Here is a 13,648-nt window from a genome sequence, read left to right on the forward strand (position 1 = left end):
AAGAAGGGAAAGGATTGAGTTTCCCATCTGGGCAATGAAGTCACACCTGCGGGACTAAAACAGACCAGGTTAACAGCTGGGATTCCCCTCAGGTGTCACCCATGCACCCTGAGTGCCCTTCAACGTGGCAGCAGGGTCACATCCATGACCTGGGCAGGGGCTGCAGGGAAGGGTCCGGTGCCACCCAGAGCCTAGGGGAGAGATGGCGGCCATCTGGGCCTGGCATATTTGGGGAGGGGCATGACTAGGGCTCCACACCTGCCCCGGGAAGGAGAGGGCTAGTGAGCTGCCAAGACATCTGGGCCCTGATGGGGCAGACGCTGACGCGGGTGAAGCTGGAAGTTTCATGGGGCCCCCCTGGCTCAGAGGAGCAGCCTGTCTGTCTGGGCCTCAGGGGGAAGCCCTGTGTGGCCCACACCTCCAGGCAGGGCCCCACACACAGGTCTAGAGGCAGGGAGCCAGGACCCCGAGTCCCCTAAGCTCCCATCACTGCCTTTCTGGAAAGGGACCTGCCAGAGCTGGTGTTTATGTACAGCTAGGGCCCCCACACACACTGTCAGGAGAAGGTGGGGAGCCCTGCTCAAGATGGGGTGGGCAGGGAGCAGAGCCCTTTGGAAGGGGAGCTCTGGGCTCCTGGAGGAGGGCCTGGGGGTCTTTTCCCAGGCCTCCCAGAGTAGGCCTTCTGAAAGACCAGGGGTCAGTCCCCTGGTACCTGCTACCCACCGCCCACACATACCAGGCTTCTGCATAGCTTGCTGGTGAAGGGCAGGGTTCTCCTGGCTGGGCTGCAGCTTGCTTCGGACCTTGCACAGGTGCTGCTCTCATGGGCCTTAGTTTCTGCTTCTATGAGATGAGAACCGGAGATCAGCTGCATCAGGATCCTCGGTCAGGCCCCCAGTGCCCCCGACAGGCCTGCCTCGCCTGCTGCCTCCTTGGCATTGCCTAATTGATCCACTCTGTCGTTCTCTCTACACCCAGGAGACCCCAGTAAAATCCTTGAACTGGCATTTGCACAAAGAAAAGCAAAGAGTGAACACAGCCTCAGGGGACCAGTCAGTCCCCCAGCCCCTCAGTGGACAGGGCTTTCCAAGGAACAGGGCAGTGCACACGCAGGCCCAGAGGGCCACCTGGGCCCGAGGCTGTCCCCATGTGTCGGCCAGGCCATGGAGCTCCACTCCAGTGCCGTGTTGGTGACAGCCCCCCGGGTGCTCCTATCTGCACTGCTGCCCCCTCGTCGTGGCTTCAGTGGCCTTTCCCAGGCCTGTCATGCATCTGGCGTCCTGTGTCCTCATGGCTCCACTGCTTCCACATGACTGCGACTTGTCATGACCCAAAGTCTCCCAAATAAATGGCTTCTATCCGGGCTCCTCCAGCAATATTCCCTGGAGCTACAGCCCGTCTTAGCAGGTCCCATCCTGAGTGGGGCCTCTGATGGGCCTGGCTCACGGCTTTGTGGCAGGTGAAGGCATAGGTCAAAGGCGGGTCTCAGGACTAATTAGCTGTTCAATTCACTAAGGCCCATGGACACAGTCTAAAGCTCAGCCATTTAAGAGCTGACCTTTGAGCAGGATTGTGGGTGGGACAGGCAATGTCCTTGACCTATAGCGTGTGATGCAGAATCACGTCAGACCTGCTGATGCGACATATATATATATATATATACCTACATATGTGTACGTACGCACACTTCATGCAGATGTGTGTGTGTGTGTGTGTGTGTATCAGTGATGCAGCAGTGAGGAAATGCACCGGAAGTGGAACAGTTGCCCTGGGGTTTAGGAAATGAAAATGAGTTAGTAATCATGCTCCTGTTGTTAAAATCCCACAGGAAAAGAAAATGAAGAGGTTCTGTCTCATTCTCATTCATAATGAAAGCCAGGAAGTAACCTAAATGTACAATGATAAACTCATCTCCAAGAAAATGACGGTGTATGAGTTTTCCTCAAAAGCCTTTTTATAGTCGTTACTATATTGCTTTGACAATTAAACACCCAGAGCTCGTTTGGGAAGACAAAGAGGCCCAGGAGGATGGTTTCCTTGGTGGAGCCGACACTTGCAGGCTAATGAGTGCTCTTCACGGCGGCCTCAGTCTTTACGGCTGTGGGTGAAATCCCGTTTTTATAGACCTCACTCTTCCTGGGGCTGAGGCGCCAATCACCTCCCTGCCTGCAGCCCTCTCTTTCTTTCTTTTTTAAACCACCGACCTGGTCTTCTGGATAAGAACTTGGGCTCTGGAATTAGACTTACATCAGCTCTGGAACTTTGGTCCAGTGCCTCTGCCCCTCTGAGCCTGGAGTTGGTCTGTGGCATCAGGGAAGAGAGAGCGCCCCCTCTTGGGCACTGATCAGCAGGGCAGGCACGGGCCCAGCCCTGGCAGCTGCTCCAATCAACTGGGTGTCATCCATCCAACCTTAACACCCCCAGAAATGGGGGGGCCAGAAGTCCTCAGACCAATGTGGGTCCCTGGCCATGGGGCTCTGGGAGACCACGGAGTGACTGTGAAGTTTCCCAGTGACATGTGAGGTCCAGGATTACTGTAAAGACCAGCGAGACCCTCAGTGCAAAATGACACTGAAAGCTGTGAAATGCCTCACATGCAGCCGTGTACATGACTGTCACCCTTGCTGACCCTGTGGTTTGCCAGGCCCTCCTCCCACCATCTCCTCCAGACCCACCTGCCAGGGGCCTGGGGCCAGACTGGGGGCTCCAGTCTTCAGCTGAGGAAGCCCAGGTCCTCAGCTTTTGTGTCTGGGCCTGCCTGGCCCCGGCAGAGGCCCCAGCTGTGTCCCCGCGTGGAGCCACCGCCCTCAAATGACCGCTGTCTTTCCTCTCTCTGTCTCAGGGCGCAGCGTGGATCCTGGCCTGGCCGGTCTGCTGGGGCGACGGGCACCGCGCTCCAAACAGCCTTTCATGGTCACTTTTTTCAGGGAGAGCCCCAACCCCACCCGAGTCCCTCGGGCAGTGAGGTCCCTGAGGAGGAGGCTGCCAAAAAAAACCAACGAGCTGCCGCAGCCGAACAAGCTCCCGGGGATCTTTGGTGAGGCCCGTGGGGCTGGGGTCTCAGGTCCACAGGCTTGTGGCCAAGGGCCAGTGTTGGCCACAGAGTCTTCTGGCCCTCAGAAGGGCTCAAACTACGGTCACCCCTCCAGCCGCCTTTCCCGACACCCTCCTCTGCCCCAGGCCCCCTGTGGACCGGCCACTGCACTGTCAGTCCTCCCCGCCACCTGGAAGTCCCTTCTCTGCCCTCCCCCTGCTCACCAGGCCTTCCCATCAGGGGTCCTCCCTCCGGGCAGCACCGCCCTGTGGCCCTCGGCTCTCTCCCAGGCAGCCTGCAGGATGCACGGCTGTCGAGGCAAAGGTCCCCCATCTTGCCAAGACCCTCAGGATCGGGGCGGGCCTGCCCCGCCCTGTGCCTTCCTTTCCTTCACGGGGGTCGGCCCTGTGGCTGGCTCCCGTTGAGCCACTGGACCTGTGGGATGGGTGTGGCAGGACAGGTGGGGCGAGGGCAGGATGTGTCTCAGGAGGAAAGCAGGGTGTGCCCCAGCCTGATGGCAGGCGCCTGGGGCTGTTTTTGGGGCATCAGGAGGCCCAGAGGCAGAAGTTGGGGAGCTGGGCTGAGCGTGGGGGACTCTGGAGCCATCAGAGGCTCTTGAGTTGGGTCCCGGCACCAGCAGCACTGCAGGGAGGGGCCTTATGAGATCAAACAGTTTAGCCCCCTGTCATTCATTTATCCCACAAGTGTGCCCACCAGGGCATCCCCGCCCTGGGCGCCCGCACAGTAGCTGCACAGAGCGAGACCCCAGAAAAGACTTTGTGCCATCTGTCCCCTGCAGATGACATCCACGGCTCCCACGGCCGGCAGGTCTGCCGTCGGCACGAGCTCTATGTCAGCTTCCAGGACCTCGGCTGGCTGGTAAGCGCTGCTTTTCCCTCACTTTCCTTTTTTTTTTAAGGTTTTTTAGAAAATATATTTTATTTATTTATTTATTTTCAGAGGGATGGGGAGGGAGAAAGAGGGAGAGAAGCATCAACGTGCGGTTGCCTTTCACGCGCCCCCCACTTGGGACCCGGCCTGCAGTCCAGGCCTGTGCCCTGACTGGAACCTAAGCGGCCACCCTTTGGGTCACAGGCTGGTGCTCAGTCCACGGAGCCACACCAGCCAGGGCTTCCCCTCCCTTTCTACCCCAACACTGTAAGTGGCTCCAGGAGGGGGTAGAATTATAGGGAATTTTATTTTCTCGTGTATTATTCTTTTCTTGGTTTTCCAAGTTTTCTAAAAGGTGAATATGTTGCTTTTATTGTAACAAAGTGCTTTTTGGTAAAATTATGAAAATGGAGATCTGAATCCTGAGCCTTAAAACGTCAGAGTTTCAACAGGGAAACCAAAGCCAGGGTGGCAGTGCCTTTGCTGCAATGGCAGCTGCAGGACACCTGGGCCATGGGGGACAGGCTGGGAGCATGGTGCTGAGCGCTGAGGGCAGGCGACAGGGACAGAGCTTGTTTCCAGGCCTGTCTGCCGAGGCTCTTGGGGCGGTTGTCAGGCTTCGGGGGGCCTGCCCCAGGAGGGGCTCAAGGTGGGTCAACAGGTCCCTGAGGCTGAGTGAAGGAGGAGGAGGGGCAACCCTGAAGCTTCCTGTGACAGGTGCTGGGTGGGACTCACCTTCTTCCTTCCGCCCACCCAGGATTGGGTCATCGCCCCCCAAGGCTACTCGGCCTATTACTGTGAGGGGGAGTGCTCCTTCCCGCTGGACTCCTGCATGAACGCCACCAACCACGCCATCGTGCAGTCCCTGGTCAGTACCCACCCTGTCCTGCCTGGACCCCGGGGCGGGCTGCCCTGCGGAGAGGGGTTCAGACAGCGGGGGGTGCACGAGCACCTGCTGGGGTCTCAGGGAGGTTTCTCCACGTGGCACCTCGGCTGTGCGCAGGTGCAGTTGAGTGCCCACACCTGTGCAGGCGCTGGTCCCTGCGTGGCCACGCCGTGTGTGTGTGTGTGTGTGTGTGTGTGTGTGTAGACTCACTGCTGGCGTGCACACCTGTGCACACACGTGCAGGTACATGTGGTGGGACCCAGACTCCCAAAGGCAGCCGGCTTGTCATCCCCCACACACACACCCCAGACAGACAGGCCTCCCACCTGGGCTCCCGTGTGCTGTGAACACACACGCCCCGTACACCAGCTTGTTTCACCTCCCGTGACGTGCACACACAGGGCGGGGGAGGCGGACGTGTGTCCACCCGCCCTCTTCACAGTGAGTGCAGAGATCACCCGTGAGGCCTTGTGCACAGGACCCCTCTGGGCTCGGGCTGCCCTTCCGGTCACTGCCCTCGGCCCTGTCTCCTGGTCCTCCCCGCTGCTGTCCCCACGGACAGTGTGGCCTTCAGTGTGCTGGTGCCCGGGCTCACTGTACTGCTGAGCAATAGTTTCTATGAGGACAGTCGCTGCTGCTTGTTGCCCAGTGTTTTACATGGTGTGTGTGTGTGTGTGTTGAGACTTCTTTCTGGAATGTTCACCTAGACTCCTAGGTCCTAGTACACCCGAGCCTTATGTTCACATGGCAAGAGGCCGGCAAGGCGACGCTTTAGGGTGAGAGGAAATGGGTGTAAGGAAAGCTGCTTTGCCTCTTTTCTCAGCGTCAGATGGGATTTGCTGGACCCCGGGGGCTGCCTTCCCAGGTGAAGCTCAGGGTGACAGGCCGTGTGTGGCGGCCCCCGGGCCTCCCGTCCTTCACGCATGGGCGTCTCCAGGCCCCGTGAGGGGTGTGGGGTGAGGACCGCACCTGCACCTCCAGGCTGTCCCTCCCCCTCCCACACCTCTGTCCAGGCCCCAGGTCCCCACCGTGGGTGGGCAGGAGCGAGTGCTCAGGCTGTCGCGGGTGCAGACGGGACAGCAGCTGCCTTCTGGGGGGACCGTGGTTGACAAACAAGCCGGGTCCTGTGAGAAGGGAGGCCTGGGCCTCTGCGTGAGGAGGAAGAACGTTCTGGGCAGAGACCCACGGGCCCCAGGACAGGAGCAGCTGGGTGGGCTCCAGCCTGTGCAGAAGCGGGGCTGGAGAGGAGTGAAGGAGGCCCCAGGGAGGTGACGCTGAGTGGGCAGGGGTCCCTAACATAGGCCTTGAGGTCCCTGGTAAGGTGGCAGGTGGGTGGGTTTCATCCCAAGTGAGCTGAGGTGCTATTGCAGGGTTTTAGGGGCAGTGTCACAATCCGACTGGCTCTCTGGAGCACAGGTGGCGAACACGTGGCCGGGGCCGAATCTGGCCCTCCACTTTGTGTTATCCGGCCTGGCACGTTGTTTCTACCAGGTGACGGTGCCAAGCTTCTTACCCCTAGTTAAGGAGTAGTCACATTTATACAGTCCTAAAATTACATTCGGCCCTTTGACAGTAACCTTGAGGCTGACATGGGCCCCGGGGAAAATGAGTTTGACACCCCTGCTCTAGAAGCATCTCTCTGGCTGCAGTGAGAGGGCTAAACCATGGGTGGAGGGTGCAGGAGGCCAGGACACAGTGAGGCTGCGGTCCCCACGGTCACCTGACAAGAGGGCCAGGGAGGCTGGAGGGTAGTGAGAAGTAGCCAAAGCCCTGTAGATGGGGAGGCAGGGTGGCTGTCAGGATCTGGTGGGAGTGACAGGGGGAGGAAGCAGGCCTCTCAGGGACAGCTTAGCCGATGAGTGGGTGAGGCTTGTGGGGCAGAGTTGTTGTGGGAGGAGAATTTGGGGGATTGCTCATCTTCTTCTGCCACGTGGGGCCTGATGAGACCCCATGTGGCCAAGTCGGGTGGGCAGCAGGGTCCCAGAGTCTGGAGTACGGAAGAGTCCAGGCTGCAGCTCTGAACTGAGGGTCGTGGCCTGTGTGGCTGGTCTTTGAGTCCTTAGAACAGGCGAGATTCTCTGGGAAGATGCAGGCATAGGAGGAGAGAGGCTGTGCAGACTGGCCTCCCCCAAGGAGGGGCTGGGAAGGAGGAGGAGACTTGGGGAGCCTGAGGGCATCTTATGAAGGGAACTCGGGGTGTCCTGGGGACCTAGAGAAGGAAAGTGTCCCTCCAGGCTCACTTTGGGCCATTATCCACGCAGCAGCTGGGCAGTGGCAGGGGCCCCACTAAAATACAAACCAGACCTCTTTCTTAGCTGAGAAACTTCCCTTCACTTCCCATTGTCTTCAGGAGGAAATCTGAGTCCTCGGCTGTGGACTGGGGCCCCTCATTAGCCACTCTGCCCATCTCACGGACGCCCCCAGCACACATCCCAGTACCCTCATCTCCCTGCACATGCTCCGTGGCAGCCTGTGCCGCAGGTTTTCACCTCCCTGCCTTCCTGGCTTTGCACTTGCAATCCACCTGGAGGGCCTCCTCCTCTGCCCTCAGTCCAGCCAACTTCTGACCACCTCACGAGCCTCGGCCATGGTCCTTTCCTGCCAGGAGTGGTCACCAGCACGGACGCACCTGCAGTGCTGGGGCCTGCTGTGATTGTGGTGCCCTCCTGTGGATCCTGCTGTCTGTTGGAGTGCTCCCCCTGTGTCGCCTTTCCTCTCCGCCAAGGATGAGAGCTGGGACCATGGCGGGGACATTTCTGTGCTCCCTGTCCTGGTCCAGCAGCTACAAGGCATGTGTGTGAGATACATTTGTGTTGGAAATGGAAAAAGTACCATTATAGCCATTTCACAGAGTAGAAAACTGAGGCCCACAGATGTGTGATTTATACCCATAGTAACAGAACCTCTGATTTGGTCTCCTAGTGGCTCGAAGCAAATAGAATGGAATGGCACATTAGCTCTGCATATCGATCTCTTTGGTGCCACATGGAATAAAAGGCAGTTTTTCTTACTGTCGCTGACCTGAGAAAGGAGCCATTTCTGAGCAAAATGACAGAAAGGCAGCGTCCCTGCCTTTCTCCAGACTCTCCAGTGTCCCGAGTCTGCAAAGGCCTTCCCCGGTTTTCAGCCACTGAGAGCCCATGATGGGCACACCAGGGCATGTGGCCTGGTCCCTCTCACGTGGGTCTGGGAATACCAGGGCCAGACATCACACGTGGAGGCTGGGAAGCTGGGGGGAAGCGGCCCCCATGTCTTAGTCTGACTGGACACCCCAGAGGCCTCAGCTTCCCCAGAGGGCCATAGAGAGGCTCTGGGCCCCAAGCCAGCCCAGTGCCCAGCTGACAGTCCTCCTGGCCAGTGGGCTGGGGCTTCAGGGACAAGGCCGGGCATTGGGGAACAGGGGCCTGGCTGCCGGACAAGTCCCCCCATCAGACAGTTGCATCCGGGTCCTGCTCTGCAGCCTCCCAGAGGGCTGGGTGGTCCTGGGCCCTCGGAGCAGACACACCACACACACACACACACACACACACGCACGCACGCACGCACGCGCGCGGAGGGAAGCAGGTTTCCTTACTCTCCTGCCCCTGATAGCTCAGGATTGCCTTCTGGGCCATCAGCTCGGGGCCCTGACCAGGAGTCCAGTGTAAACTCAGCTCATGCTGCCAAGTCTCAGGATAAATATTTGTATGGGGCCGAAATAGCTCCTCAGTCAGGCTCTATTTGGTGGGTGAAGTTGTTCTGGAGTGGGGAGCCGGGTCACTGCACCTGGACCCAAGTCCTTCTGGGTGACAGCGCACATGGCCTCTGTGCCCTCGGGTTCTTCATCTGCCGGAGTGACACTTGCCTTAGAAGCTATTAGAGGGCGGAAGTGCTCCCAGAAATAATGGCGTCGGACACCCCAGGGCGGACCTAGAAGCCTAGGCTTTATCCATTTGGTCTGTGAACACTCACTGGGTCACAGGAGCAGAGGACAGATGGTAAACAGCATCTGTCTTTGGTGCCACATGGAATAAAAGGTGCAAGACATCAGGGACATTATGAAAGCACAGAGAGGAGGGAGGAGTATAGGGAACCCTGGAGGGATGGTGCTCCAGGGGTGTCAGGCAGATGGGACCAGCCACCAGCTCCATTGTGTGCTGGGGACCAGCAGGGTCCTCAGGTCTGAGGGGAGTGGGTATGGCAGGGAGTGGGCCTTGGGCCTCAGGGCAGGGCGGGGCAGGGGTCAAGTAGGATCACATAGGGCTGCAGATCAATGGAACAGGGGAGGAGTGAGCAGCTGGAGACCTGGGGCAGATGGGAGCTGGGGGCAGGAGCCCAGTGGGCCTGAGAGAAGTGCTTGGTGCTCACGCCTCTGCCCGCCACCCCCTCCCTGGCCAGGTGCACCTGATGAAGCCAGATGCAGTCCCCAAGGCGTGCTGCGCGCCCACCAAGCTGAGCGCCACCTCCGTGCTCTACTACGACAGCAGCAACAACGTCATCCTGCGCAAACACCGGAACATGGTGGTCAAGGCCTGTGGCTGCCACTGAGGCCCCGCCCCCGGCCCCTGTGAGCACCTCTCAGCCGGACCAGCCCCCTCTCCAGAGGCTGAGACCCTCAAACTCAGCCAGACCACAGACAGGACTGGCACAGAGAGTCCTCAGAGATCCGCGTGTCCATCCCCTTCCCTCCTTCCCCCCTGGACTGGATCTTATCAGGCCCCTCTGCCCCCTCCCCTGCCTGAGGTTGTGATAGATTCTGGCCTCCAATGCCAGTGGTCTCAGTCATCATGCTAGGTTCTTTCCCAGCCCTTGTCCCCAGTGGCATGTGCTGACTTTGGGGTTGGCACAAAAGTCCTGTCTGAGGACCTACTCTTGCTTATTGCTGGCCCAGATTGTGGACAGATGTGGAATGACCTGAGGGGCACCCAGAGCCCAAGGTGGCCACCTCAGGCCCTCTGCTCTCTGTTACAGGGTTGGGGGTATGTAGACAGGTCTGGCCCACCTCCGGTTGCCTGCCCTTCTCAGGGGCAGACCTGGGCATTGCCAGGCACTTCTGTTAAAGAGCAGGGACTTGCCCTCCGTGTTTCATATTTGCTGATCTGAATTACCAAACTGCTGGCCCTGGGGAGGCAGGGAACTCCAGAAAGAGCCGAATGAATGACATGGTGTAGGGCTAAGGCCAATGGCATTTATCTTATGCCTTCCTGTCCTTGATCTGTCCGCTTTCTGGGGAAGACATGCAGTGCATTGAAACTTTGCCTTTGGAGAAACAAAAAATCTTTGGGGCTTTACTGACCCATGTGAGTCATTACGCTGAACCATGGGGCGTTCAGCTCTGCGGGAAAGTAATTTTTTTACTGAGCCAAGAATACATTGGGTGGGCCAGGATGACAGTGCCCAGCACAAAGGACATCATTTTCCTTTTCCCTTTATATGGCAGGCATCAATAATCAATCTTGATATTTGTACTTCCAAATCTGATAGACTTGCAGCGTGACCAGCACGAGCTCCGGGCAGCCACTGCCAGCACGTTGCAGTTGGCATGTGAAGTAAAGACTCTTTGCCGTCCCCTGGTAAGAAGCAATCCAGTCGACCCAGAACGATGTGTCTGCGACACTGGGCAGCCTGTGGCCTGGTGTGGGGCCAGGGCAGGGACTTGTCGGCACCTGTTGTGCCCATAAGTTGTCGAAAACAGGCTGGTCACCAAAGTCTGCGTCATCCCCTGTGCCCAGGAGCCCCATCCTGTTTTTTCGGCTCCTGGGAGCCAAAGAAAAGGCCCCTGTCCCCGGGGAGTGACAGGCAGTAATTAGGATGAGCTGGGTGGGGAGGTTCCCGGAAACCACTGTTCTCTTTGGAGCAGCAGAGGCAGTTGGAGTGTTTATTTGATTTCTGACTTGCTAAACCTGTAATTTACCTGCTGGAGCAGACAGAGTCCAGCTGCCCAAACCCTGAAATACTGTGTCATTAATAGCAGACCCTGGGCTCCGCCCCAACCCACAGGCACAGCCTACAGAGGCAGAATGACCCATGTGCGCAAGGACGCGCATCCCTGGGGTTCACTCTGCACCCTGAGGACAGGCTCCGGAACAGCAGACCTGGAACAGGTGGGACTGGAGGCTGGGGCCATGCTGTAGGACAGTGGCCTCCACACCTGGACCTGGGAGGGGTGCTGGGAGCAAGTGCAGAGGAAGATACCCTTCCATGGGGCCATACTGTAAGGTAGTGAGCTCTCCATCAGTGTAGGGATTTAAGCTTTGGCCTAAATTTCTGGAGAGAGACCTGGCTTGTAGGTGACTTCCTCCTGCAGGCCTCACTTCCTATCTTTAACATGAAGGCAGGGCACTTCCTGATCTCCAGCGGGCCTTCAACCAAGAAATCGTCATCTGAGCCCTGAGCCCAGATGCAGCCTCGTGACCCTGAATGCAGAGCCCTGGAGGCCATCATAAGTCCAAGTCACAAACCAACCAGGTGGCTGCCACGAGTTGGTAAACATGGAACCTATTTGCCATTCCATTACTTAAGTAACGGTTCTGTCTTCCCAACATCAAGGATTGTCTTTTAGGTGACTGCAAATTTAAAATTAGCCAATTAATTTGACAGCTAAGTTTTTACTTCCCCTGGTATCTTTCATGCCCAGGAATAGCCTGGCATAGGCAGGGGTGCACCAGAAACGTCTGTCGGATTACCCAAAGGTTTGTAGGCATGACATGCACCTCCCCTACCAACCAGGCTGTGCACGGCAGGAATGAATAGGAGCTGTAGAACAGTCGAAAAACAGTAAGTCATTGTGTACCTACTTGCCCACCAGACTTCCAGCAACTTCTGAGATCTAGGCACCAAATGAAATCAAACAGAAAAAGCCCTGGGCAGTGAAATAATTGTGAACACAAAGCCCATGCATTGTATTCCATGAGGCATCTTATCTGCTGAGCCAAGGATGGCAGGTACACAGCACAGAAGCCACTATTTCCCTTTCTCTTGCTCGGGACATGGCTTGTTTATCTAGTCACATGGCTTGTTTATCCAGACCAGAAGGATAAATAAGGGTGGTCAGTGCACACCCACTGACAGCAACGAAAAGTCGCCTGACAGTTCACAGGAAGGGAGGGCACATGCAAAAACAGACTAAGAAACAATGCATGTCAGCCTTGATATTTGCAGTGCAATCTTGGCCTCAATATCAAACTGTCTTCTAACTAAGGTAGGGAAGTCACAGGTTCTGGAAACATCCCTAAGAAATAGGGAAGAGGCAGCATAGCAGGAATATAGATTGTGGGAGCCGAATAGATTTGAATCCTGGTTCTTCCCCCAGACAACAGGATATGGGCGCTTTCCCTCCAGGCTGTTCTGGGGATCAGATTTATACATAAATGTTTAGGACAATGTCTGTCTTAGTAATGCTTAACAACTGGTACCTGCTGATACTATTACAAATGAATTGGCTAAGTTTGTGCCCCTTCCATGCTTGTCCACTAAACCTCCTCCCAGAATGTGTCCTACAGGTGATGGTGTATTTATTTCAGAGCTAGGCTTCTGTCCACACACTGCAATCATTCAGGGGCAGGACATGAGTTTTCACCTGCTTGGAAGGCCTGAGGCAAGTGCCCAGCCTTGCCAGCTGCAGCAGGGGCCTTGCAGCTTCGGTGACCCCCACACGGGGATCCCACTGTCCTGTAGGGGGCGTTCAGTACTCAAGTGCCTCGGCGATTTGTGTGTGTACCGTGTCTTCAAAATATTTTTATTTATTGATTTTAGAGGAAAAGAGAGAGAAAGAAACAGCGATTTGCTGTCCCACTTATTCACGCAGTCATTGGTGGATTCCTGTGTGTGCCCTGACCGTGAATGAAACCCGCAACCTTTGTGAATCTGGACGATGCTCTCACCTACTGAGCTACCCGGCCAGGGCCCCTGAGCAATTTGAACAGGGATGGTCCCTCTCAGGTTTTCCTACTTATGCAAAGACCTTGTGCAAACACCTAACCCCTTTTTTAAAACGTGTTTTTCATTTACAATAAAGATAATGCAGTTTTTGAAAGAAGTTTAAAACAAAAAAATACAATTCAAGTCACCCTACTCCTACAACTCAGATAAACACTTAATATTTTGTTAATTTACTTCTAGTTTTTTTCCTCTTAGGATAAACATAGAGGTTCACATATTATAGGTAGGTATTTTTACAAGATTGGTTTCGTATTGTATTAAACTACTTCAAGATACGCTTCTCCTACTTTCTCATATGGTGAAAAGTTCCCTGTTAATAAATATGTTTTGAAAACATGGCTTTCTAGTTTTCTATCACCTGAACTCTATGAGAATCAGTTTTCACCCCTAAAAAAGTAGGCCCTACAACTCCAGGTGCCAGCAGCACCTGGAGGCAGATGGGCTGTTGGAGAGAGCTCCAGCGGCTGCAGCACTGACCCCAGCCCTGGGTCTCTCCCTCGGTGCAGCTGTCAGAGGCCAGTCTGAGGCCCGGGTCCAGCCCTAAAGCAGTTAGGGAATGAACTGGCGAAACAGAGTTCCATGTCCTCAGTCCTGGAACAGCAGCAACATGGACAGGGAGGCCCTCAGGCAGGAGCCAGGCAGTCCTGGGAAAGCAGCTTTGCCCTTCAGGCTGTAGCAAAGGCCCCACCTTGCCCTGGTGTCCACTCCCCACAGGCCAGAGCCCTCCTGAGCAACGAGGGCCAGTGCTGTACTGAGTAGCTGAGTATGCGGCCAGGTTACTATTCCCCCGGCTCTGGGCCCTTCCTGCTGCCTGGCCCGGCCAGGTCCCTGGGCCCCCTGCCATGGACTGAGCCACGAGGCCCAGAAAACCTCCCAGGACTTCATTATGACTGGGGGTGGGAGACAGGCCATGCTTT

General features: G+C 56.4%; 1 protein-coding gene across 1 annotated transcript in view; it reads left to right on the forward strand.

The window, feature by feature from the left end:
* The window catches only part of BMP8B (bone morphogenetic protein 8b), a 31,468-nt gene extending 18,434 nt beyond the window's left edge, over positions 1-13,034 (forward strand). Inside the window, exons 4-7 of the mRNA XM_053660736.1 lie at positions 2,843-3,037; positions 3,834-3,913; positions 4,683-4,793; positions 9,189-13,034. Coding sequence (XP_053516711.1) covers positions 2,843-3,037; positions 3,834-3,913; positions 4,683-4,793; positions 9,189-9,338 — 536 coding nt within the window. The 3' untranslated portion in view covers positions 9,339-13,034. The remainder of the gene's footprint in view (positions 1-2,842; positions 3,038-3,833; positions 3,914-4,682; positions 4,794-9,188) is intronic.
* Positions 13,035-13,648: the final 614 nt, after the last annotated feature.

This window comes from Artibeus jamaicensis, unplaced genomic scaffold (assembly GCF_021234435.1).
Source record: "Artibeus jamaicensis isolate MK-2021 breed Jamaican fruit bat unplaced genomic scaffold, CSHL_Jam_final scaffold_847, whole genome shotgun sequence".
In the NCBI taxonomy this organism is placed as follows: Eukaryota; Metazoa; Chordata; class Mammalia; order Chiroptera; family Phyllostomidae; genus Artibeus; species Artibeus jamaicensis.